General features: G+C 40.6%; 1 protein-coding gene across 2 annotated transcripts in view; it reads left to right on the top strand.

Annotated features, from left to right (window-relative positions):
• The window catches only part of LOC114041415 (zinc finger protein OZF-like), a 51,028-nt gene that overhangs the window by 3,619 nt on the left and 21,537 nt on the right, over positions 1-25,872 (top strand). The window contains exons 2-5 of one of the 2 annotated variants that reach the window (XM_027859855.1): positions 4,870-4,963; positions 10,125-10,251; positions 11,059-11,178; positions 14,365-15,945. In XM_027859855.1, the coding sequence (XP_027715656.1) occupies positions 4,928-4,963; positions 10,125-10,251; positions 11,059-11,178; positions 14,365-15,945 (1,864 nt within the window). In that variant the 5' untranslated portion in view covers positions 4,870-4,927. Of the gene's footprint in view, positions 1-4,869; positions 4,964-10,124; positions 10,252-11,058; positions 11,179-14,364; positions 17,085-25,872 lie in introns of those variants that run through there. The other variant, XM_027859853.1, reaches the window with a different exon arrangement.

Genomic DNA, 25,872 nt, shown 5'->3' with positions numbered 1-25,872 from the left:
ACACACACACACACACACACACACACACACACACACACACACACACACACACACACACACGCCAAAAATAGGTCACATTGAGCTGCCCTGCCCCAAAGTGGGTGGGGGAGCAGGGGAAGTTAGTAATAAGGACCCAAACAGTTTGGGCAGCCAGTGAACAGAAGAAGGATTAGATTTATTTTATCTAGTTCCATAGGGCAGAATGAGGAACAATGGGTAAAGGAACAGGAGGACTGATTTTGGTACAGCATAAGGAAAAACTTCTAGTTGTCATAGTAACTGGGCCATATATTGATTTAAGGTTTACCAGACTTTACAAACATTTTCTCAGAGCTGGTCTCACAACAACCCTACAAGGTATAGGTATTATTATTTCCATTTTACAGATGAAGAAACTGAGGCCCTGAGAGGTCTTTCCCATAGTAGGATTGGAACCCAGGTTTTCCGACTCCATGTGAGTGGAGTGTTTTTATCATCTGTGTCACTGTAATGTTGTCTTTAAAGTTAGAGCCTTCTAGCAGTGGAATAGGCTGCCCTGACAGGTAGTGAGCCTTCTGTCAGGTGTCCATGTGGAGTCTGGGTGGCCACTTGTCAGGGATGTTGCAGAAGGGATTCCTGTTCAGTGCTTGGACCAGAACTGGTTTGGATCTCCTAAGTCAAGTACAACCCCTTCGTCTACTTGTGCCCTTGATACCATCTTCTCCCATCTCCTCCAGCAGATTCCCCATAGTTATCCCCACCTTTCTCTAATCTTTAATCTCTGCTGGCCCCTACCCTGCTGCCTACAAGCACAGCCAGGTCTCATTATCCTTAAAAACCCTCACTAGATCCTCCCATCCCCTCATACTATCACCCTATCTCTCTCTTCCCTTTCAAAACCAGGGGGGGAAAAGACCATCTACACTTGGTGCTTCTATTTCCTCTCCTCTCAGTCTTGCAGTCTGTCTTCTGACCTCATTACTCAACTGAAACTACTCTTTCCAGGATTACCAATGATCCCTTAAAATTTTTTATTGATATCTTTTATTTTTACATTGCCTAAATTTCCTCCTGTATTCCTTCCCCTCCCAGATAGCTATCCCATATAACAAAATTGGTATATAATAGCACCAGTGATCTTGTAATTGACACATCCAATGGATTTTTCTCAGTCCGCATCCTCCTCCTTCTTCTTTTTTTTTTTTGGTGAGGCAATTGGGGTTAAGTGACTTACCCAGGGTCACACAGCTAGTAAGTGTCAAGTGTCTGAGGCTGGATTTGAACTCAGGTCCTCTTGACTCCAAGGCCAGAGCTCTGTCCACTGCTCCACCTAGCTGCCCATTAGTCCCCATCCTTCTTGATCTCTCTGCAGACTTTGACACTGTTGACCATCCTTTTATGGATACTCTCTCCTCTGGATTTTTCATGCGTTCTCATGACTGCTCCTTCTCAGTATCCTTTGCTAGAACACTGTCCATAGCCTACCTTCTGCGAATGTACTCCTAGGCTCTGCCCTAGACCTTCCCTCTCTACACTTTCTCTTGGTGACCTCGTTAGCTATAATAAGAGTCCTAGACTTACTTGTATCTATAACCTTGAACTGTATTCTCAGCTCTGGACACTTTTTTATTATTAACTTTTTTGTTAAAACTTTTAAGTATAAAATATAGTCAACATGTTATGTTTAAAAAGCTTTTCTCTGCTTGTCTCTGATTGCTTCTGGTCTTCCTTCTGTGTATTTAAAAAACATGTTTCAATCTCTCTCTCTTTTCTTTTTTGCTATTAGCTCTGGTCCAGGGGTGGTGAACCTGCGGGCCTTCTAGGTCCTTAAGTGAATTTGTAAAATTTGGGTTCAGTCGAAAGGCCGAACTTAAGGACCTAGAAGGCCACATGTGGCTTTAAGGCCGAAGATTCACCACCCCTGCAGTCTGGACATTCTGAACTGAGTGTCCTGTGGATCTCAAACTCCATATGTCCCAAATAAACTCATTAGCTTTTCCCCTAAGACTTCTCCTTTTCCTGTCTTCCTGATCTCTCTCAAGTACACCACTGCCCTTTCAGTAATTCAAGTTTGCTACCTTGGGGTCATCCCCAGCCCCTCAGTCTCTTTCACTCTACTTATAGGTTTTTAGTATATATGTTGCCAGAGCAAGCACCTGCATATCCATTCAGTTGCCAAGTCTTGTTTCTTCCTCCACAAAACCTCTTACATTGATCCCTTTCCACTCATGTATATTTGCTTACCTCCCTCATCACTTCCAGCCTAGACAATTACAATAGTGTCCTAGTTAGTTTTGCCGTTTCAGGTTTCTCTCCTCTCCGAACCATCCTCTGCACTGCTGTCATAGTGATATTCTTAAATCACAGGTCTGACCATGTCATCACCTTCTCAATGCGGCTCTTCATTATCCCAAGTATTAAATACAAACTCCACTGGCATTGAAAGGCCTTCAAAACTTGGCCCCAGCCTACCCCTTTAGGTTTATTCCTTCACACACTTTTCAGTCCAGCCAAATTTACCTTGTTGCTGTTCTTCACGCAGGACACTCCCAGCTCTTGTCTCTATGCCTTTGCCTTGAATGTGTTCCCTCCCCACCACACCACTGCCTCTTAGAATCTCCTGTTGTTGTTTGGTCATTTCACTCTTTCATGACCCCATTTTGGGGGTTGCTGGTCAAAGATACTAGAGTGGTTTGCCATTTCCTTCTCCAGCACAATTTACAGATGAGGAAACTGAGGCAAACAGGGTTAAGTGACTTGCCCGGGGTCACACAGCTAGTAAGTGACTGAGGCTGGATTTGAACTCATGAAGATGAGTCTTCTTGATTCCAAACCCAGTACTCTATCCACTGTGCCACCTAGTTGTCCTTTAGAATCACTAGCTTTCTTCAAAGCTCAGCTCAAGCTCCACTTTCTTTTTTTCTTTAGTGTTTTCTTTTTCCTCAGTTATATATAAAAACTATTTTTAACATTCATTTCTAAAATTTTGAGTTCTAAATTCTCTCCCTTCCTCCCTCTCTACCCCCTCATTGAGAAGGCAAGCAGTTTGATATAGGTTATACATGTGTAGTCATGCAAAACACATTTCTATATTAGTCATATTGTAAAAGAAAACATAGGCAAAAAGAAACCTCAAGAAAAATAAAGTAAAAAAGTATGTTTCAATCTGTATTCAGACAATATCAGTTCTTTCTCTGGGGATGGATAGCATTTTTCATCATAAGTACCTCACAATTGTCTTGGAACATTGTATTGCATAGAATAGCTAAGTCATTCACAGCTGATCATCTGACAGTATTGCTGTTACTGTGTACAGTGTTCTCCTGGTTCTGCTCATTTCACTTTGCATCAGTTCATATAAGTCCAGGTTTTTCTGAGAACACCCTGCTCATCATCTCTTATAGCACAATAGTATTCTATCACAATCATATACCACAACTTGTTCAGCCATTCTCCAATTGATGGGCATCCCCTTAATTTCTAATTCCTTGCCATCAGAAAAGTCAAACTCCATTTTCTAATGAGCTCTTCCTGGTAGGCATGGTTTTCTTTTTTGTCTTTGCATCCCAAGGCCTAGCACAATGTACATAGTAGGCTCTTAATAAATGCTTGTTGATTGGTTGCTTGCTGACCTTTCAAGGTCCTGGCCAACTCTTAAGATTTCAGGACTGTGTTATTCTTATTCATGGGGCCATTTTTTTTTTTTGCACTAGTAAGAAGCAGAAAGAATCCAGGGATTAGAGCTATGTGAAAGTTGGTTTTTCCTAAGCCTTTCTAGAGCATCAGATATTAGCCCCAGAGAAGAGTGTTAAAGTAAACACCTGTTTAAAGACAGTGCCTAGGGGCAGCTAGTTGGCGCAGTGGATAGAGCACTGGCCCTAAAGTCAGGAAGACCTAAGTTCAAATCCGGCCTCAGACCAAACACTTGACATGTACTAGCTGTGTGACCTTGGGCAAGTCACTTAACCCCAATTGCCTCAAAAAAAAAAAAAAAAGAACAGTAAAGACAGTGCCTATAGGGAACTGGCAAGAATGAGGGAGATACCAGCTAGAGCTTCTGTCCTCTGCCCTAGCCCAATGCATCTAAGTATCGTGTATAGTCCTGGGTACCGTATTTTAGGAGAGACCTTGCCAAATGAGATCAATCCAGAGGAAGGTGGTCAGGATGGAGAAAAGACAGAAACCCATGACATATAAGCATTGGCTGAAGGAACTGGGGCTGTCTAGGGAAGAGACAACTTAGAGGAGACTTAATAATAATCTTAAAGTTTTTGAAATGTCACTGGCAAGAGGGATTAGACTTGTTCTGCTTGGCCCCAGAGGGTAGAACCAGCACTACCCAGATGAAGTTACAGAAAGATAGACTTTTGGATTAGTATGAGGGAAAACTTCGTAATAATTATGACTCCTCAGAAATGGAATGGATCACCTGGAGAAGTTGGGGAGCTTGTAGACAAGATTCATGCTTAACCAAGATTGGTTGCTTAACCCTTTGAGATTCTATGGTGTGATTCAGGACTGTGTGGACTTTTCAACTAAGTTTGTTATTAATGATATGTTATTAATTTATGACTTGTTCACACTAGATGAGGGAAAGATTGTGGGAAATCCAAGATTCAATTCTATTTAGTCCATTTGCCTATGATTCCTTCTACTGTAAGGATATTATTTCTACCTTCTTCCATAAGCTGCTATGGCGCCTCAGAAATGTTCCCATACTCTTCAGGGGCTCAGGTCATGGTGACTGATGGTGGTTTAGTGAAAGGGAGAGTGTTAAGGAAACGGCTGTGCCCAGAACCCCCTCATTTCCTTTAAAAGAGAGGAATCCTAGTGAGTGAGGGAGCTTCAGGAAGGGCTGGTCTCATTCATGGCTCCTCTGTTTTCCCTTAGCTCTGCCTGCTCCCCAGGTATCTGCCCCTTTCCCTAAAGGAGCTGAGGAGGCTTGGTAATGGCAGCTGTGTTCCCGAGACTGGCCAAGTCCCAGGTGAGCTGTCCTTCCAGAGGTTCCACCGCTTGTCTTCTTTCTTCAGCTGAAGAGATGGCTCTTGGTTCCTCCCTCTAACCTCTTCCTTTCCCTCATCTTCCCAGGATTATAGGCATAACAAACATGGTCACTCTCTGAGTCACTGGGGTACTTGGCCTGTTTTTGGCCCTATTTCTAGATGGGGCTTGGAAGCTATGGTCATTGTGGTTCACACCTCCCAGGTGGGCCCTACTTTCTATAGTTCTGTCTGGGATCTGCTGCCAAGTGAGGCCTTGCCCTTCTCTTCCATTGGGTCTTCTTTGCTCGGAGCCCTAACCTGAGACCCCTCTGTTGAATGGGACAGTACGCACAGGTAGTTTCTTGGCTCTTTTTTCCATGATTTCCTTTAGGGAAGATCTCTTTCCCCCATCTGTTTCAGAATCATAGAAGTTATACGCGTGATGATTATATAGCCCCTTCCCATCCTGACTGTGACATCCCCATGCAGCCTGTTTACCCCCTCATATCAGCAGGTCAGTAGGACCAAAGATGGGTTCCCAGTGTCCTGTTCTTGATTCAGTTCAGACAGTGGCCCAAGGCTCCTCTTGGCCCAAGCCCTTCTGTGTGGAGATACTGGGGAAGCCAGAGAATTTCCTTGGCATAATCAGCCCCAAGTCAGCCCAGGAAAGGCATCACTATAAGGGGGAATTTAGATCCTGTAACTCTTTGTGCTCACATTAGCCGAGATTCCCTCTTCTAGTCTTATATGAGACAAACCTAGTTGAAGGTGGTTCATTTCTCACAGAAGTAATACCTGCAATTTGGTGGCTGCCAGCAGGTGGACCATGGTGTATAAGAAACAGAGATTACTTAATGTTGTGTTCACCTATTCAGCAAATATTTATTGAAAGCCTGTTACGGGCAAGGCAATATTTATACACTCCAGGGGATAATAATAATAGGTAACATATAGTACGTTAAGGTTTGGAAAGTGCTTTACAAATATTATTGCATTTGATGCTCACAACAATTCTGGGAGTTATGTGGCATTATTATCCCTATTTTATACATGGGAAAACTGAGGCAAACAGTGGTTAAGTGACTTGTCCAGAGTCACACAGCTAGTGAGTGTCTGAGTCTGGATTTGAACTCAGGTCTTCCTGATTCCAGGTCCAGGACTCAATTCACTGTGCTACCTAGGAGACTAAGATTCAGCCTCTATATTGATTTTACATTTGAATCTAACAAGCATTCATGAAGAGCCTACAATATAGGCACTGGGTTAGGTGATGGGAATACAGTGCAAGGAGGAAACGAAAAACAGTCCCTGTCATCAAAGAGCTCAAATTCTACTGGGGAGGGGGTTTGTGAGGAGGGAGGCATGCACCTAGAGGGATGAGGGGGAGTATTCTTAAGTACGCGGATGGATCAGAAAACACTTTCCATAGGGGGTGGCACCTGAGCAAAGGCCTGAAAGAAGCCAGGGCTTCGAAGGTGTACCAGATGGTCAGTGCAAAGCCTCAGAGACAGGAGATGGGATGTCAAGCACAGGAAACAGGAAATAAATGAGTGTGGCAGGAACACAGAGCTAGTGGAATCACATACAGCAAACCTAGAAAGACAGATTGGAGCCAGATTGTGAAGCCTTTAAATGCGAAGGTGGACGACTGTGCATGGTATTCTAGTAGCAATAGGGAGCCACTGGAATTTCTTGAGTGGGGCAGAGAGATACTGCTAGAAATTTACTTTTGGAAGATTACTTTGGCAGCTCTGGGGAAGACTAGAAGCTAGTGCTTTAGTCCGTGTTAAGGGAGATGGGGGTTTGAGGTAGAAAAGTGAGCCTCTGAGCAGAGAGAAGGGAATGGAAACGGGATGTTAGGGGGCTGGAATCAGCAAGATTTGGTACCTGTTTGGGGATGGGGGCAGGGAGTGCAGTGAGAGACAGGAAAGAATAAAGAATAATTCTGAGGTTTAACTTGGGTAACTGGAGGAAGAATGTTGGTATTTTCAACAGAAATAGGGAAATTTGGAGGAGGGGTGGTATTATTTAGAGGGAAAAACAATGAATTTTGTTTTGGACGTGTTAAGTTTGACATGCCTACAGAAACATCTAGTCAGAGATGTTCAACAAACATTTGGTGATTTGTTCCTGCCTCTTTTCTCCTTTCTTCAGTCATATAGATGGTTCCCTGTTCTTCTTTGTTCCTCTAGGAACTGCAGAGAGAGACAGAGAGAGAGCGCAAACTGGATAGAGAGATCCAGAAGTCCTGTGCAGGAGGGATGATAATTGAATCCATGGTAGTTGATGAGAATCACCAATTGAATTCAACAGGCACTTATTAAATACTTAGTTTTGCCAGGCATTGCCAGGAATGCATAACCCCTGCCCTCTGGGTGCTTACATTCTCCTGGGAGGACACAGTATGTATATAAATAAGCACATTCAGAGTAAATACAAAGTAATACAACAAAATTCCAATGGAGAACAAGTGATAATAACTGGGGTGAGATGGGGTGGAATCCAGGAAAGGCCCTGAGTAGAGAGTGACTCCTGGTCTGTGCCTTGAAAGAAGCAGAGGATTCTGCCAAGCATTGGTGTGGAAGAAGCACACTCTAGCTATCGGGGGACCACTTGTACAAAAGCACTAAGGCAGATTTTGGAAACTTCTCTGCAGGAATTCACCAGCAGGCCACTTTGGAATGGAAAGAGTGTGTGGAGCAACATGAAATGTGACAGGAGAAGTAGATAGGATCCAGATTGTGGGGAGTTTTTAATTCCAGACTGAGGCATTTTTGGTTTATCCTATTAAAAAAGGGAGGGCAAAAGCCAAGAGTGTAAGTAGGAAACCGGGGCAGTAGTTCGAGGAGATGGTGAGGGCACGGACTAGAATAGAGGTGGTTTGAGTGGACAGAATGCGAAGATGAAGAAAGGACGCAAGAGGAGTGGAGGCAAGGTCGGCCACTTTGTGCTGTGGATGGTCTAGAGCGGGGGTGTCAGACTCAGCTAGAAATGGGATCCCTGCAAGCTGTAGACTGACTTAGAAAGCCACAAATTAGCATCATCTTGGTTGTGTTGTATTTTTTCTATCTTATTAAACATTTCCCAACCACGTTTTCATCTGATTTCAGCTGCACCTGGCAGTTCTAAGTGGGAGTTCCATTGACTTGGTGTGTTTGACGCTTCTGGTGCACAGAGAGAAGAGGAGAGGTCCCAAAATAGAGCCTGGGGGACATCCATCTTTAGGGGACAGGATATGGATAAGGATCCAGAAAAGGAAGCGGAAAAGGAATGGTTTAGATGGGTAGGAGGAGAGGACCAGGAGTGAACAGTGTCGTGATGATCCAGGAAGGAGAGAATATCTGGGAAGAAGAGGTAGTTAAGTATTAAATCCTGCAAAAAGATCAAGAAAGATGAGAACTTCAAAAACAAATATAAAAAATTAAAAACAAATGAATAAATATAAGTTTTATCATGTTGTCTTATAGTTATAAAATCTTAGAAGGGACCACAGATGTTACTTGGCATTACAAAGAATTTTCTGCCCAAGAATTTTCAGTGACTCCCTGCTTCTAGGATAAAATACAAACGTCTCAGTTTGACATTTAAAACCCTTTACAACCTTCCTCTAGCCATGTACTCTGTGTTCCAGCCAATCCATCCTTGCTATTCTCCAAACTTGACTTCCTTCTCCCACCTCCTTTACTTTTCATAGGCTGTCCCGTGTCTTTGGAATTGGAATATGCTTCTTTCTTACCTGTCCCTCTTAGAATTGTTAGCTTCTTTCAAAACCTAACTTAAGTGTCATCCATAATGGGAAACCTTGCCTGTTTCCTTGACTTGTCATTGTACTCTTCCTCTTAAATGATATTAGTACTGACAGACCTGACAACGTGACGTCCCTGCTCAAGAAGCTTTGGTAACTCCCCATTACTTCTAGAATAAAACAGAACCTTTTCTGTTTGGCACTAAAACCATTCACAATCTTTTCCAGGCTGATTACACATTATTCTCTCTTACACACCCACCATTCTGGCTAAATTAGTCTCTTTGCTCTTCTTGTATGTGGTGTTCTCCCTACTGCTTGTGGCCTTTGTACGGCTGTCCCTCGAAGTTTGGACCGTTCTCCTTCCTCACTTTTTTTTTTTCCTGGTGAGGCAGTCAGGATTAAGTGACTTGCCCAGGGTCACACAATTAGTGTCAAGTGTCTGAGGCTGGATTTGAACTCAGGTCCTCCTGACTTCAGGGCCGGTGCTCTATCCACTGCACCACCTAGCTGTCCTTCCTTCCTCACTTCTGCCTCTTGTCACCCTTGGTTCCCTTCAAAGCTCAGCTGTAGGGCCAGTTACTTCAGGAGACCTAACTCCTCCATTTGCTAGCATCCCCCCTGAAAAATCATTTACGTATATCCTGTATTTACTTCTCTGTGAATATATTTCCCCAGGAGAATTATGTAAGCTTCTTGGGGGCAGGAATTGTATTCTTTTTGTCTTTGTAGCCAGGCACTGTGGCTAGTCTGCAGGAAATGCTTGCTAAATGCTTCTGAGTGATTGGTTGTGTTTACTCATCTCTAGAACATTTTTAGGGGGAGAAATGGAAGTTGTAGAAACTTTGGATGAAAGGGGAAGTTTCAGGGTGTGAGATTCTGGAGGTAAAATAGTAAAATGGTATTGTGGCTGTGGGATGTGCCCACCTCTGGGGTTGGCCAAGGTGGAATGAAGGTCTTGGCTGACAAACTTGATGAACTCATGACTGGAGGGACAGGAAGGCTGGGAGGTTCAAAGGAACTTGTATTTTGGAGTCTCTGCATAAGCGCAGTGGCTGAGCCAGGTTCTGGGCTCCATGAGAAAGGAGGGAGAGATACCTAGAAGAGTGGTAGATTGATTGCAGTAAGGTGGCTCTCAGCCATGGGATTTAGACAGAGTGGACTTTAGTAGAGGAGAGGGTGCTGTCACCTGGCTACATGCAGGTATCCTGTCCATGAGAATTTAGGCAGCCTCTATACAGCTAGCCTTGCTAACTCAGACCCATCAAGCAGTGGTGAAAGCTGCCTGTATACACTCACAGAGTTCCCTTCTTCACCCTCCAAAGTCTTCCTCCCTCACTGACCCTGCCCCCATGCCAGTCTGTCTGCCATAGAGGCCTGGGGATTGTCTCTGAGGAAGCAGGAATGTGTTGTTTCAGGAAGCAGTGATGTTCGACGATGTGGCTGTGCATTTCACAAGGAAGGAGTGGATGTGCCTGGACTCTGCTCAGAGGGCTCTCTATAGGGACGTCATGCTGGAGAATTATGGGAACCTGGTCTGCCTGGGTAAGGTCACTCTGGAATCTGCCCCATTGCCCCTGGGCTTTCTAGCTTTCCCCTTTTTCAAGGGTTGTTAGGTTGTTGAGTAGCTCTACTAAGCTCTTCCTTTGCTCAAGGGATAAGTCTGCTCCTTCCAAAGGGGCAAATGGGCAGCTTCCTTGTGCTAGGCCTGAGGCCCCCATTTTCTTGTCCTTTGAGCTTTCAGTAGGAGATCCTGTTCTTTGGGGAGCTCATAAAACTTCCAACAGGGAAAGGGGATAAACATTTAAATAGCACCTACTATGTGTTGGGCACTGTGCTAAAGCCCTTTACAAATATTATCTCATTTGATCCTCATAACAGCCCCATGAGGTAGGTGCTGTTATTTTCCTCATTTTATTGTTGGGGAAACTGAAGCAAACAGAAGTTAAGTGACTTTCCCAGGGTCACACAGGTAATAATTGTCTGAGGCAAGATTGGAACAGTTTTTCCTGACTCTGGGCCCAGTTGTACCACCTAGCTGCTATAAGTGTTAGCCTTTTTTCAGAGCATAAATTCTTGAGTTTGGGGGATAATATCCTCATTAGTGAAAGTTTCCTATAGTCTCAGCATGGAGGAACCAGCAGTTCTTATCTTCTATCTGTCCCCAGATCCTCAGGTCCTTTGCTGGTCCTGTCCTTCCTGGTATATTATCTCCAGAAAACTTAGCTTTGCTGTCTTCTCATCATAGCCTTTTTTTACATCCCCTTGTAGATCAGGAAATTGGAACTGAGCCTTGAGAATACTCTGAGTTCCCACAACACAAACCAACCCACCTCTTTCCTTTATCCCAAGCAGGATTTCCAGTCTCCAAACCAGATCTAATTTTCCAGCTGGAACGAGGAGAAGAGCCATGGGACCTGGAGCTGCAGGGTACTGAGGAAAGAGAGGACACCTGGAAAAGCTTGAAAAGAGGTGAGAGGGACAGAGAGAGACAGACAGACAGGCAGGCAGACAGACAGAAAGTGAGTCAGTGGGAGTTATGTCATCATCTCCCAAAATAGTCGTACTGGCTTTGGGAAAAATTGAGGGATAAAAGAAAATCAAGTGATGGGAAGAGGTCTTGAGTAATTATAGAGAAATACAGTATACAGAAATACGTATAAGAGAAATACAGGTATCCAGGGAACTTAGGGATTTCACAAAAGAATCATACAGACAAGGAATGCATAAATTAATGGTACTTTATTACAGTATGTTTTAATTCACACAATGAAAATGAAATTCTTGACAACTGGAGAACGGAAGATGAAGGGCAACAAGGGAAGGATATAATAAGGCAATAAAGGAAGGATATAGTAGAGCTCCTCAGTCAGTATGGTTATTGGGACACTTGGGAAGGTTAGTCTTTGGATCATGGGCTGATGAGTAATGGTGTCTCAGTGCTAACTCTTCAGGAAGCCGTCTTTGGACATGGGACATCTACTTCCACTGAGGTCTCCATCGCTTCTATTTGGCCCGGGACACCTGACTTATAGTGCTTTTATACCAGGGTAGCTCAATGAAGCAGCTGAAGGTAATGAGTTTTTGGGGGGGGAAAGGAGGGAATTCTTACCCAGGTGAGTCCACTTGGTTTTTAGTCTCTAATGTTACAGGTTGGGAGCTGATGGGTACTGGCTAATACAGGAGCCTCTGGCTGAATCAAATAGAGAGTATAAGCATAGAGCATGAAAATTTCCAGGAAAGGGCAGAGTGTTAGGTAGGAATTATCCAGCTAACTGCATGTGTGTATCATGGGTCTTACAGATAAGCTCTAAGAGTTTGGGGCCAGCACATGAGGGAACTTGGAAGCAGCTGGGTGTCTCAGTGGCTAGAGCACTGGGCTTGCAGTTAGGAAAATCTGTGTTCAAATCCAGCCTCAGGCACTTACTATCTGTGTGATCCAGGCCAAGTCACTTAACCTCTGTTTGACTTGATCCACTGGAGAAGAAAATGGCAAATCACTCCGGTATCTGCCAAGAAAACTCCACGAACAGTATGATCCATGGGGTTATAAAGACGTGGACGTGACTGAAGGAGTGGACAGCAAGACTAGGGTACCCTGAAAGGGGTTTGGGATTATAAAGGACTTCAGCCATTGATCACGGAGGTGGTAGGAACATAGCGACCATTCAGTCCAACTCCTTCATTTTATGCATGAAGTGCCCCGTGCACAAAGCTCCGTGATAGTCGCTTGAGGGGTACCCAGAATTTAGGTAAGACAGTTCCTGCTCTCACAGAGTTCATGGTCTTGCAGTAGTAGGTTAAGGTATATATATGATACATATATGACTATAAAACATAGTATGCTGAGTGCAGAGAGGAATGCAAAACAAAGTGCTAGGTGACGTCCAAGCAGAGAGACAGATATTATTGACTGAGGGAGTCAGGGAAGGCTTAATGAAGGAAGTGGCATTGGAATTGGGCTTGACACTGTAAATAGGACTTTAGCACATAAAGTAGGGTTGGAAGGACATTTTAGGCTGAGGGAATAAAGGAACAGAGGTAGAAAAGCTCAGGATGTCTCTGTGGAATAGAGGATAATCCAGTTTGTTTGGAGAATAGAGTGCATGGTGGGGAATACTCTGAATTTCTGTTGGAAAGGTAGGCATTGGATTGTGGAGGACCTTGAAAGCCAATAAATGCCTAGTACATACACACTGGAGAGACAGTATGGTGTAGTGGAGAGAAGGCTAGTTGTGGAATCAAGAGGATCTAGGTTCAAGTATTGCCTCTAATACATATTGGCTATGTGATCCTGGGCAGATCAATTAATCAATCAAATAAGCATTTATTAAGTGCTTGCTATGTGCCAAGCACTGTGTTCCTCAGTGCCCCAGGCAACTCTCTAGGACAGTGATGTCAAAGGAACATGTGGCCAAAGGAATATAGTTATCTCTTAAGATTATGCTATATAGTGAGAAGAATAAAGGACCAAGGATAGAGCTATGGGGAGCTCCTACTCTCAAAGAAGGTGGCTTGATATAGTGTTTCTAAAAAGTCTCTTGGACTGGTAAAGGGGTAGGAGGTAAACCATTTGAGACAGCATCTAAGGAGCTTAGGTCAGAAATGTTGCTGAGAAATTAGCCCTGAGCATTAAGTATCAGCAGCAATGAAGCAATTAAGGAAGATATGAAGGGAGAAGGGTCACTTGGAATTATCAGGAGGCCTTTAGTGATTGCAAGAAATATATTGTTCTTTATGTTATGCCACAAGTCAGATTGGAGAGAGTCTAATAGACAAGACTTCAGAGAAGAAATTATAGCAAATGCTGGTTCTATGCCCAGTGTTAGATACTTTAGGAAGATAGGGATCTGCTTGTAGGCTGAGGAGAAGCAATCCAAGGGAGTGAATTGTTATAGATGGGGTAAGGAGGAGGGTCTGTAACATGGTGGAAGGGAATGGCTCTGAGCACAAATGGAAGCACTTTTCCCATTAACATGAGAAAAGTTAATGTGACTAGGGAAAGGACTACCTTGTCATTGGTTTCCCTTCAAGGGCTCCTATTAGAATGAGAAGTTGACCCAGCATGTCTTGGGAGTACCCAGTGATAAGCACCATGGAACCAGTCAGAAGAAACTCTTTACTTTGTGTTTAACTCTTGCTCCCAACAATGATTTCTCTGCCTTAGTCCATCATTCATACCTACCTGCTCAGGATGTCACTTTTTCATCTCTTCAACATTTGCCTAGCCCCTAGTCTCTAAGTTTCCTGTCTATCTAGCCCCATTTTGTCTCTTGTTTCTTGTTTATTCACTCAGCTTCTTGCTCATCGTGAGCTCCTCTGCCTTGTCTGTCCGTTGGTTAAACCTCCCACCCTTCTCAACTGGCTCTCCTTATTTATTCCCTTTGCCTATGGTATAGATTAAATGAGGTTAAAACATTTAGTAACCTGTTACAATGTGCCAGGCACTATGTTAAGTATAGACTATTTTCCTCAAGACTTCATTCTTCCATTTCACCCAGCCCTTATTTACTACTTCCTTTCTCTTTCTAGCTTTTGAAGCCAATTTTGAGGGCTGTCAAAGCCATCTACTTCTCTTAGACCTTAATTTCAATGATTATATTCTTCTAGGAGTTTTCCTTCTTCCAGTACAGAAAACATTTTTGTTTATTGTTTCAGATTCTGAGATAGGTACTGAGAACAAGACATCTTATAAAAAAGAGGATATATCAGAAGATGTAGAATCTCCTGGAGGAACTTCAGAAATACCTTTAAAAGATGCTCCTCGGGAACCTGTTTTTGGAGAAGTTTGTGCATTTGGGGGAAAGTTAGAAAATAATCAGGGAAGTTCTACTGGGGTGATGCTGGAGAGATCTTTTGTCCGGGAGAAAGGTTTCAGTAAAGTGACTATAAACTACAACAAAACCTCCATTGGTGAAAAAAATCAGGAATGTGGTGAATTTGGGAGAAACTTTGGTCTGAATCCGAGTTTCGTTTTACACCAGAGTGATACCATGGGAGACCAAGTCCATGGGTGTGATACCTGTGGCAAAACTTTCAAGTACAATTCAGATCTTATTCGACATCAGAGGATTCATACTGGAGAGAAACCTTATGGGTGTGATGAATGTGGGAAAGTCTTTAATCTCAATTCAGAACTTATTCGACACCAGAGAATTCACACTGGGGAGAAACCTTATAAATGTAAGGATTGTTGGAAAGGCTTCAGTCAGAGCTCCAATCTTATTCGACATCAAAGAATTCATACTGGAGAGAAACCCTATGAATGTAATGAATGTGGGAAAGGATTTGTCTGTAGTTCAGGACTTATGCAGCATCAGAGCATTCACACTGGAGAGAAACCCTATGGATGTGATGAATGTGGGAAAGCCTTCAGTCTAAACTCACGACTTATTCGACATCAGAGGACTCACACTGGAGAGAAACCATATAAATGTAGTGAATGTGGTAATGCTTTCAATCTAAATTCAGAACTTATCCGACATCAACGAACTCACACAGGAGAGAAACCATATAAATGTAATGAATGTTATAAGGCTTTCAGTCAGAGGGCAAATCTTATTCAACATCAAAGAATCCATACTGGAGAGAAGCCCTATGAATGTCTTGAATGTGGGAAAAGCTTTAGCTGCAGCTCACACCTTATTCAGCATCAGAGAATCCATACTGGAGAGAAGCCATATGAGTGTGATAAATGTGGTAAAGCTTTCAGTCAAAGCTCACACCTTATTTTACACCAGAGAGCTCATAATGGAGAGAAACCTTATAAATGCCATGAATGTGGGAAAGACTTCAGTTGGAGCTCACAACTTATCCAGCATCAGAGAGCTCATACTGGAGAAAAACCCTATGGGTGTGATGAATGTGGCAAAGCCTTCAGTGTAAATTCACAACTTATTCGTCATCAGAGAACTCATACTGGAGAGAAACCCTACAAATGTAATATTTGTGAAAAAGCTTTCACTCAGAGTTCTCACCTTATTCAACATCAAAGTATTCATATGGAAGAGAAACCTTATGAATGTGTTGAATGTGGGAAAGGTTTTAGTCAGAGCTCACAACTAACTGTACATCAGAGAATTCACACTGGAGAAAAACTCTATGAATGTGTTGAATGTGGGAAAGCCTTCAGTAGGAGTTCATCCCTTATTCAACATGAAAAAATTCATACTGGAGAAAAACCTTATAGTTGTCAGGAGTGTGGAAAAGCCTTCAGTCAGAGCTCACAGCTTACTAAGCATCAGAAGATTCATACTTGAAAGAAAATGATTATGAATGTAGAAATACTTTTAATTGAAGCTTACACATTCAAAAGCAGAGCATTCCTATAGGAGAGGAAATTAAATGGATATAACACATATGGCAGAGCCTTTGGTGTCACCCTTATTCAGTGTATTTTTCACCAGTCGTCACCCAGTGAATATTAATTTCAGAAGGTGATGAATTTGAGAGATGTTAAGGATGTAGGATTGACGGGGGGCTTGGCAGTTAATTAGATACGGGTGGCAAGGGAGAAGAATCAGTCCTCACAGGTTTTTAGACCTGGGTATTTGGAAAAATGGTGGTATCCTCAACAGAAATAGAGAAGTTTATAGGAGGGATAGGTTTGTGGGGAAAGATAATTGAGATCTGTTTGGCAAATGTTAAGTTTGAGATGCCTAAGGGACATCTAGTTGGAAATGTCTAATAGGCAGTTAGTTATTGATTCAAGAATAGTGCTCAGTAGAGATTAGGACTAGATGTGTAGAGCTGAGTATGAGTCTTTGCATAGAGATGATAATTAAATTCATGATAGCTGATGAGACCTTCAATTTAACAAACATTTATTAGTATCTGAAATGAACAAAGCATTGGCTAAATAAGGAGATGAACATTCATCTGCCAGAATGGAGGCATACAACACACACACAATATTCAAGATAATATTAAGAAATATTGGGAACTTACAACTGGAGGGGATCAAGGGAAGTTTTCACTAGAGAGAAGGCTCCTTAGTCAAACCTTAAAGAAAGGCAAGGATTTAAAGAAGTGAGGGAGGATAAGGAGGGAATTTGTCCTAAGCATGGGGAGTGGCCTGTATCTTTCTCCTCTGCCAGGAAGGAAGTAAACCCAGGGAATAGAAGGTACCAATGCCTCTGACTTGTGATTGTCTACCCCTGGAGCCTAATAAAGTTTATTTCTCCAGGATGAAAGGAAAAAAAAAGGATGGGAGATGAAGTATCAAGATTGAGAAATGGTTAGTAATCCTTACAAGACAATGATTGTAAGGAAAGTTTTAGTCAGACATGCTGAATCTCTCTAAGAGTGTAAGGTCTTCACAACTCAGGACTATGTCTGTTTAGAATTTGTTAATTTGACCAAATTAATAAAGCATTATTACTCTGGGCCTACCTGCATGGAACTAAAACAGTTTTGTTGGGGAGAAAATATTTACATTTAAAATTGTTATTGTTACGATGGAATTTTTACCTGTTATGGAATTAATCCAATTTTAAGTATTTTGCTAGACTCCTATTCCCAGTTGTAGCATTTAAAGATGAAACAGAGTTAATTTCTCCTCTTTATAATGAATTAACAGTTAAAAAGAGATGTCCAGACTCCACCGAAGGATTGTGAAGTGCCTACCACTTCATAGCTACCACTTCTCCTCACCTTTCTCTAAGACTTGCTCTGCATGGCCCTAGAGGGCAGAATTTTGAGTAACAGGAGGAAGTTCAAATTTCAGCTCAAGTAAAATCTCCAGAACGGTCAGGGTCTTCCAAACGTGTAACACAGTACCTTGGTGGGTAGTGAGTTCCTCTTTGCTCAAGGTTTCCAAAAGGAAGTTAGAGGCCTGCTTGTTTGAGATAGTGTAATTGGTAGTTCCTATTCAGGTATGGGCTGGAGAAAATGTTCTTTAAGGTCCTTTCCAACTTTCATATTTTTCTGGTTCTCCGAAACTCCTGAATCTTTTTCTTAGTTGTGTTGTTTTATAGGGAGCTTCATTAGACTTTCTAGGCAGGGCTTATAGGCATGATTAAGGTGGGAAGAGTGAAGGGAAATGCAGCTCCTTTAGATGGAACTCAGTTCAGGGCTCCTTTCTACCTTCTTTCTTCCCTTCATCGCTCCCTGGGGGGTAGCAGAACCTATTTAGGAAGAAAAGCCACAGGTTCCTAGCTTGTTAGTAGAGCTCTCTTATCTTAGTGATCATCCAGTCAAAGCATTTACTTTACAAATGGGAAGCTAAGGGCTGAGGGAAAACACTGGCTGAAATGACATCGCTGACCTGAACATGTCCGAAATATACCTGCTTGAAGAGCTTCCATTTTCCAGGTAAAGTAAGCAGGGCCAGCCTCAGCAAAAGCATGAAGGGCAACTCCTATCTTTCTAATACTTTAAGGAACACCCAAGGTATTCCTTTACAGCCCTGTAAAACAAGGAGTTCAAGCACCTTTATTCTTTTTTTTTTTAATAGATGAGCAAACTATGGCTTAGAGAGGTCAAGAGACTTAGATTTGGCTGATGTCCCTAGGCCCCCATCAGCTCCGACATTTTTGTATTCTTTGCCTTGATCGTAGTCACACAATTATGTAACTAGAAGAGCTGAGATAAGATTCAGAACTCCTGACTTCAAAGTCCAGGATTTTTTCTACTAAGGTTACCTTTAGTACAGACTCGTTAAAACCTTCCCTTTGGTGCTGTCTTGCCCTTGTGGGGTTCTGTCTCTTTTCTTCAGTTTCTTCATTCATTTGACAAATAGCTATGTGTAATCTCAGCACTCTGGGGGATGCAGAGGTGAATTATGTATAGTTTCTGCTCTTGGGTAGCTTATAGTCTAATAAGGGAGATAAGACCTATATGCAGCTTTCTAGCTAATGGAACACAAGATGAATACCGAGTGAATGTATTGTAGAATACAGACCACTTTCTGGTTAGTGGGTCAGATTGCTCAAAGTTTTTATTAGACAACTAGTCATTTGTGGAACAGCCCCTTTAGAAGATATATACCAATAAAAAAGATAAATTTTTTTCCATGCATGTGAATGACAGATATTTGGAAGGGTTCAGGCTTTCCTGGGGACCAAAACTGGAACATCTTTTGGGTGCTGAAATGAGAGGAAGAGAACTGCTGCTAAGGCAATACATGACCTCTCATTTAAGGGTCAATGAAATTGCTTATATAAAGTGGTTCTTACACTGCATTCAGTAAATCTGTTATAAACTTGCTTAAGATCTTGTAGGGTAGAATCGTCCAGATTTTCTGTGGTAAAGAGCTACTTTTCATTTATTCCCCAGAGACCTTAAGATTACTGGGGAGGGTGAAGTACCTGGGAATAAGCTGTTGACAGGGAATTCTCTGGAGGAGGGAACGAGGACATAATTGATTCAGACTTGCAGGTAGGAGAGCTGCTTTGAAGGCTTCTGGCTGCACCTTTGTTTCCTGGAAGTATGCCCCACATTCTCAAAATTTTGCTTAGAATGTACACCCTTCTTATGTTCCTCACAGCATCATATATTTAAAGCTCGAATAAACCTTTAAGTTCATCTGGTCAAACCTCTCATTTTACAGATGAAGAAGCCAAGCCCCAGAAGGTTTACCCAAAGTCACACAGGTAGTAAATGTCTGACTCAAATATTCTGACTCCATATCCAGTCCTTTCCCCACTGTCTCCCATTTAAGTTACTTGGAAGTAGGGTCCAGGTACTCAGAGACTGGGAGATGAGTTGTGATACATGTAAGCTGGATTTGCCTCTTTCTGTGCCATTTTAGGATGAAGCTTCTTTATTTTTCTTCAGAACTATGAAAGATCCTGACTCCCCAGCTAGAAGCAGAGACACTAAGGATCCACAATAATTCTCCATGTTCATTTTTGTAAAATTAAAATTTTCCCCAATCAATGAAAATCTATCTTCCTTCCCTTTCATTTCTCCTTCCCTCCCCCACTAATAAGAAAGAAAAGTAAAACCCCATTGACCATATTTTTTTTTAAAAAGCATCCCTCTGCACTCTCTGAGCCCCACACCTCTCAATCAGGAGGTGGGTAGCATGTTTCATCATTACTCCTCTGGAATCATGGTTGGTCATTATTCTGATCAGAGTTCCAACGTCTTTCAAAGTTGCCTTTACTATATTGTTGTCTTGGTATAAATCGTTCTCCTGCTTCTGCTCATTTCACTTTACATGTGTTCGTGCAAATCTCCCCAGGTTGCTTTGAAATTATTCTTTTCATCATTTCTTATAGCACAATACTATTCCATTACATTCATATATTATAATTTGTTCAGCCATTCCTCACTTGATATGCGCTTCTTTCAGTTCCCAATTCTTTGCTACTGTGAAAAGAGCTGCTATGTTTTCATATATCCCTAGAGATTGTTTTGCTTAGATTAATCCCTTCCTTAATCTACCCTTCTTTTACTTTATCCTTCTTTCTTCTCTCCTTTCCTTCCTGTTTCTTTATGAGTGAAATGTATTTCTGCACCCAGATGTGTGTATATGTGTGTGTGTGGAGGCGGGGGGGGGGGGCGGTGTATTTTTCTTCCTTCTTTTGACCAGTTCAAATGAGAGTGAGGTTCAGGTGTATTCCTCTTCTCTCCCCTTCCCTCTCCATTCTTTTCTTAAGATCATCAAGATATAACAAAATCACTTTCAGTCCCTCTGTCTAATTAGACTCTCTTTATGCCCCTTGACGATAATAGGGTTGAAGGTTTACACATTTATCATCTCTCCATAGGAGAAAATAAACAGTTTATCCTTGTTTGTACCTTATTATTGTTAATATTTACCATTTTATATTTCTCTTGACTCCTGTGTTTGAACTTCTGAATTTTTATGCAGCTTTGTCTTTTTATCTGAAGTACTTGGAAGTCCTCTATTTCACTACAGATCCATTTTTCAACTTGAAGGATTATACTCAGTTGTACAGGATAAATTATTCTTGATTGTAAGCCTAGAATTTTTGCATTCTTGATTATCATATCACAAGCTCTCTGCTTCTTTTTAGTGGTGGCTGCTAAATCACATGTGATCCTGACTGACTTTTAAGTACTTAAATTCTTTCTGTGTGCTTGCAGTATTTTTTTTTCTTTGACTTGGAAACTCTGGATTTTGACTATGATGTTCTTGGGAGTTTTCATTTTGGAGTTTCAGGAAGTGACCAATTTTTTTTTTTTCCTATTTATACTTTGCCCTCAGGTTCTAAGACGTCTGGGCACTTTTCTTTTATAATTTCCTTTATTGTCAATCTTCCAAAGTACGCTCAGAACCTGTAAGGATACAAGATGTGTAGGCCCTTTTTCAGTCATGACTTTCAGGTGTTCCAGTGATTCTTAAATTATATCTCAATCTGTTTTCTTGGTTAGTTGTTTTTGCTATGAGATATCTTATAGTTTCTTTGACCTTTTCAGTTACTTGACTTTATTTTAATTTTTCTCATTGTGTCATGAAGTCACTGTTTTCTGTTTGGTTCATTCTAATTTTCAGGGAGTTTTTTTGCTTGGGTAAGGTTTTGTACCTCTTGTACCAAACTGTTAATTCCCTTATCAATTCTATATTTTTTTCCTTTAGCGCTCTTATTTCATTTATTAAAAAAAAAAACCCTTTGAACTCTTAAAAAAAAAACTTTCTCTTCCAGGATTTCTAGTTGTGCCTAAGCTGTGTCTTTCTTTGAGGCCTTGCATGTAAGGTTTAGGAGTCATTCTCTTCTTCAAGGTTTGTGTCTTGAGCATTCTTATCACCATAATTGTTTTTTTATGGTGGGATTCTCTCTTCCCCCTCCCCCATTTTTCTAGTATACTCTGTTCCTTGACCACAACCTTTTCTTTATCAATATCTCATTCTGCCTTCTAAATCTATTCTTTTTTCTCACTATAGCTTCCAGTTCCTATACTCCTACCTGTTCTCCTCTTGCCTCACTTCCTTCTTTTCAAAGTCTTGATGAGTACAACTATACATTATTAGCTACCCTGGACTTCCTTCCCATCTTGCTTGATTACCAGTTCTGCTTTGCCAAACTCCCAACCCTATGTTTCCCTCATTATCTACTGTTACTATTCTTACTCAGGAACTTAAGAATTCTTCTGGAGAAAGTAAAACAACTGTACCAACTGGTTTCACTAGAAACTGTTTATCTAATCTCAATTGGGTCCTCACTACAATCTTTTTATTTCTTCCTGATTGATGATCATGCTCTCTTCAGCAGCTAGTACAAACCCTTCTCTCTAGATCTATACCATTTCTGTCCCCTACCTCTCAATGGAGGACTGTGCCTCATAAATGTTAGCTATTCTTATTATTAATTAAATAATGCAAAAAAGCCTTAGACAAGGCACATCATTCATTTAGTATTTACTAATACTAAATATTAAAAAAAAATAGTGTTGTGATCATGGTTTTTCAGCCACTCCTATTTTACCCTCACTCTACTATGGACACTTTCCCCAGATGGGTTTCTCAAGAATAAATGCTCTTGTACTCTGGGAAACAGTAACAAGGAACCTATAATGGTCTCTATCTTTTTGTTAGCTATAAGTCTCCAGTCAGATATAATGCTTCTGGCAAAACACCTCAATATTTGATCTTTCTATTTCTTCTTTGGGGATGTTTCTCTCAGAGATGCTTCCTACAATTGTACTTCTAATAAATATACTCCACTCTTTATATAGAAATATATTGATATAGCATAGTGCCTGGCACATATTAGGCACTTCATAAATGCTGATTGACTAAGTAAACATTTAAAATAAAGGTAAACAAACATCCACCATATGCCCAAAAGAAAAGGCTTCAGGTTCCCATGAAGAAGCTGAAGGGGAAAAAGGAGGTAAAGGGTTATCATCTTGGTCATCTGTAGCTGGGGTGGGAAGTGGGTTTCAGTAACACCAATTCTGTTATGACTCAATGAATGTCAGAGTGGCCCAAGTACCCTCTCTCTGACTCTCTGACTCTGTCTCTGTCTGTCTCTTTCTTTCTCTCTAAGTCCTGACCCCTTTATTTGTGGTCATTGCCTCTGCCTACACTTTTCAGCTCTATGTGACTTCTTGTAGATTTATTTTCTCCATTTCCATGCTTTGCTTTTTAGATTCAGTGAAATGACTTTTAAAGGTTACTTATATTGGTTCTTTTTCTGATTCATTAAAGGCACTACTATGTCATAGAGATATCTTTTAAGATCACCACATCTTTTACAATTGAACATCTCTGCTCCTTTTCTATGATTACATCTTCAGTGTTCAAGGACTACTCCTTTACACTAAAAAAAGAAAAAAGAAAGAAAGAAAACAAACTCAACAAAGTATAGGCATAAAAGGATATTTTTTAAAAATGTGATTAAAAAGTATCTAAACCCGGGGCAGCTAGGTGGCGCAGTGGATAAACCACTGGCCCTGAAGTCAGGAGGATCTGAGTTCAAATCCAGCCTCAGATCAAACACTTGACACTTACTAGCTGTGTGACCCTGGGCAAGTCACTTAGTCACAATTGCCTAACAAGGAAAAAAATATCTAAACCCAAAAACTAGCATTATATGCAAAATGCCAGAGTAAAGTCAGGATGCTTCCTTTTTCTGCCACCATTTGATACAGCTCTAGAAATGCTAGCAATATCTATAAGAAGAGAAAGAAATTAAAAACATAAATAGGCAAAGAGGAGACAAAACTATCCCTGTTTCCAAATAACATGGTTGTTTACTCAGAAAATCCTTGAGAATAGGCTAAGAAAGTAAAACAATAGCTTCAGTAAAGTTGTAGACACCAAAATACTCCTCTTGCCCCCCACAAAACGACAACATTTCTATGTAGCAATAACAAAATTTGGGAGCCAATAATAAAAATGGAAGTCCAATTTAAATAATTACAAAATGCATAAAACAACCTGGGAGTCATTGTACCAAAGCACATTTAGTACCTGTATAGATAATAGTTTTTAAGAACCACTCCTTCAAGAAACAAAGAACAATCAATAACTAGAGAGATATTCAGTGCTTGTGGCAGGACTGTGCCAATGTAATAAAAATGACAATACTACTAAAATTAGTTTACAGGTTTAGTGCTCTCCCACTTAAACTATGAAAGGGATATTTTACAGAGCTTTGTAAAATGATAATAAAACTCATATGGAGGGGGGAAAAGATCTGGAATATCAAGGGAAATAATGAAAAAAGTAGGAATGAAAGAGGAATAGCACTTCTAGACCTCAAATTATATTATAAATCAATAATCTTCAAAATCATTTGATACTTAAAAAATAAGTAGATCATTGGAGCAGACTAGAAAAGTAAGAATAAAAAGAATTAGATGCAATAACCTAGTGTTCAATAAAGCTGAAAATGAATTACTTATGAAAGAACTTATTTTGCAAAAATTGCTGGGAAACTGGAAAACAATATGGCAGAAATTAGGTTTAAACCAATGTGTTATACCATATACCATAATAAATTCAACATGAATACATGACCTGAATATTAAAGATCATGCCATAAAAAAATCAGAAGATAATCAGATTCTCCGTAGTCTTTCATAACTGTGGAGAGAAGGTGAATTCTTTAAACGAGACAGAAGCAATTACAAAAAATATAATAGTTAATTTTGTTTGTGTGAAATTGAAAAGACATTGTTTGAACAAAATGAATACAACTAAGATAAGAAGAGAAATAATCAATTGGAAAAAATTTTTTTATCAGATATGTCTAATAAAGATCTGAAGTACAAAATATTGTAGCTAGCATTTATATAACATTTTATGTTTTGCAAAGACATGTTTTATGTATATGTATATATGTATCTATATACATACATACATGGAATCTCATTTGATCCTCACAACTCTGGGAGGTAGGTGCTATTATCATCATCTCCATTTTGTATATGAGGAAACTAAAGCAGACAGAGGTAAAATAACTTGCTCAATGTAATACAGTTAAGAAGTGTCTGAGGCCAGACTTGAACTTGGGTCCTACTGACTCCAGGCCTAGTGCTCAATCCACTGTACCACATAGCCACCTCTATGAACACCATTAGAAATTAAGGACTGAAAGGTCATTCCCCAGTAGGTAAGTGGTCAAAGGATATGAACAAACAGTCCTCAAAATAATTACAAACTATTAATGATTATAGACAAGACTACTCCAAATCACTAATAAAAGGAACACAGATTTTAAAAAACCTTGAAGTTTTCACCTCACAATGATCAAACTGACAAAGATGACAAGAGAAACTAAACATTCAAGGGGCTACGCAAAGACAGACATGATACTGTCACATTGCTATATCTTTAAATTTGGTCAAACCTTCTGGAAAGCAATTTGGTGTTAAACAAAAAAAGTGACTAAAATATACATGGCCTTTGACCCAGTGACTCCTAGGAATATACCTGTTCCTCCTGTCTCCCCCTGCTCCAGAAGTCGGTGACAAAATTGATGGTCCCTTATGCACCAATATCTTTACAGCAACACTTTTTGTGGTATCAAAGAACTGGAAACAAATTAGATGCCCATTGATTGGGGAATGGTTAAGTGTATTGTAGTAAGTGAATATACAAATGATGGATATAATTAATACAGAGAATCATGGGAAGACTGATTTGATACAAAGTGAAGTGAGCTGAACCAGGAAAACAATATGTACAATAACCACAGTAATGTAAATGAAAAGAACAACCGCAAAATTACTGCAAAAATATAGTGATCATCCTTGGTCCCAAGGAAGAGATATAATAAGGTATCTTCCTCTCTTTCTTTGGAAAGGTGGGGGACCATCGTTGTAGAATATTGCATACATATAAATCTGACTTCTTTTTTGATATGTTGGTTAGTGTGGCTAATTTTTTTCCTTTTTAAAAAAATTCTTTATTATAAAAGATGGCTTTCTGGAAGGGGCAGAGAGAAAGAGACAGTGGGAAATGTAGGTGATGTAAAAAGAAAAGACAATATAAAAATTTAAATAAAAATTTATTTTAAATATATGTAAAAATGATACTTTTAAAATAAGCTTTATTGGTATCTTTTCTTTATACCACAGTTTGGTTATATTGACTACCACCACCCCTAACACAGTGAACCTTCCCTTATAACAAAGGAAAACCAATCTACACAGCAACCTGGTCTGAAAATGTTTGCAACATTCCATACCTATGATGTGTCTTTTTCTTTCTTTCTTTCTTTCTTTCTTTCTTTCTTTCTTTCTTTCTTT

This window comes from Vombatus ursinus, unplaced genomic scaffold, assembly GCF_900497805.2.
Source record: "Vombatus ursinus unplaced genomic scaffold, bare-nosed wombat genome assembly UNPS02014173.1, whole genome shotgun sequence".
In the NCBI taxonomy this organism is placed as follows: domain Eukaryota; kingdom Metazoa; phylum Chordata; class Mammalia; order Diprotodontia; family Vombatidae; genus Vombatus; species Vombatus ursinus.
The sequence above is the reverse complement of the archived record's forward strand: the minus strand, read 5'-3'. Positions and strand labels throughout refer to the sequence as shown.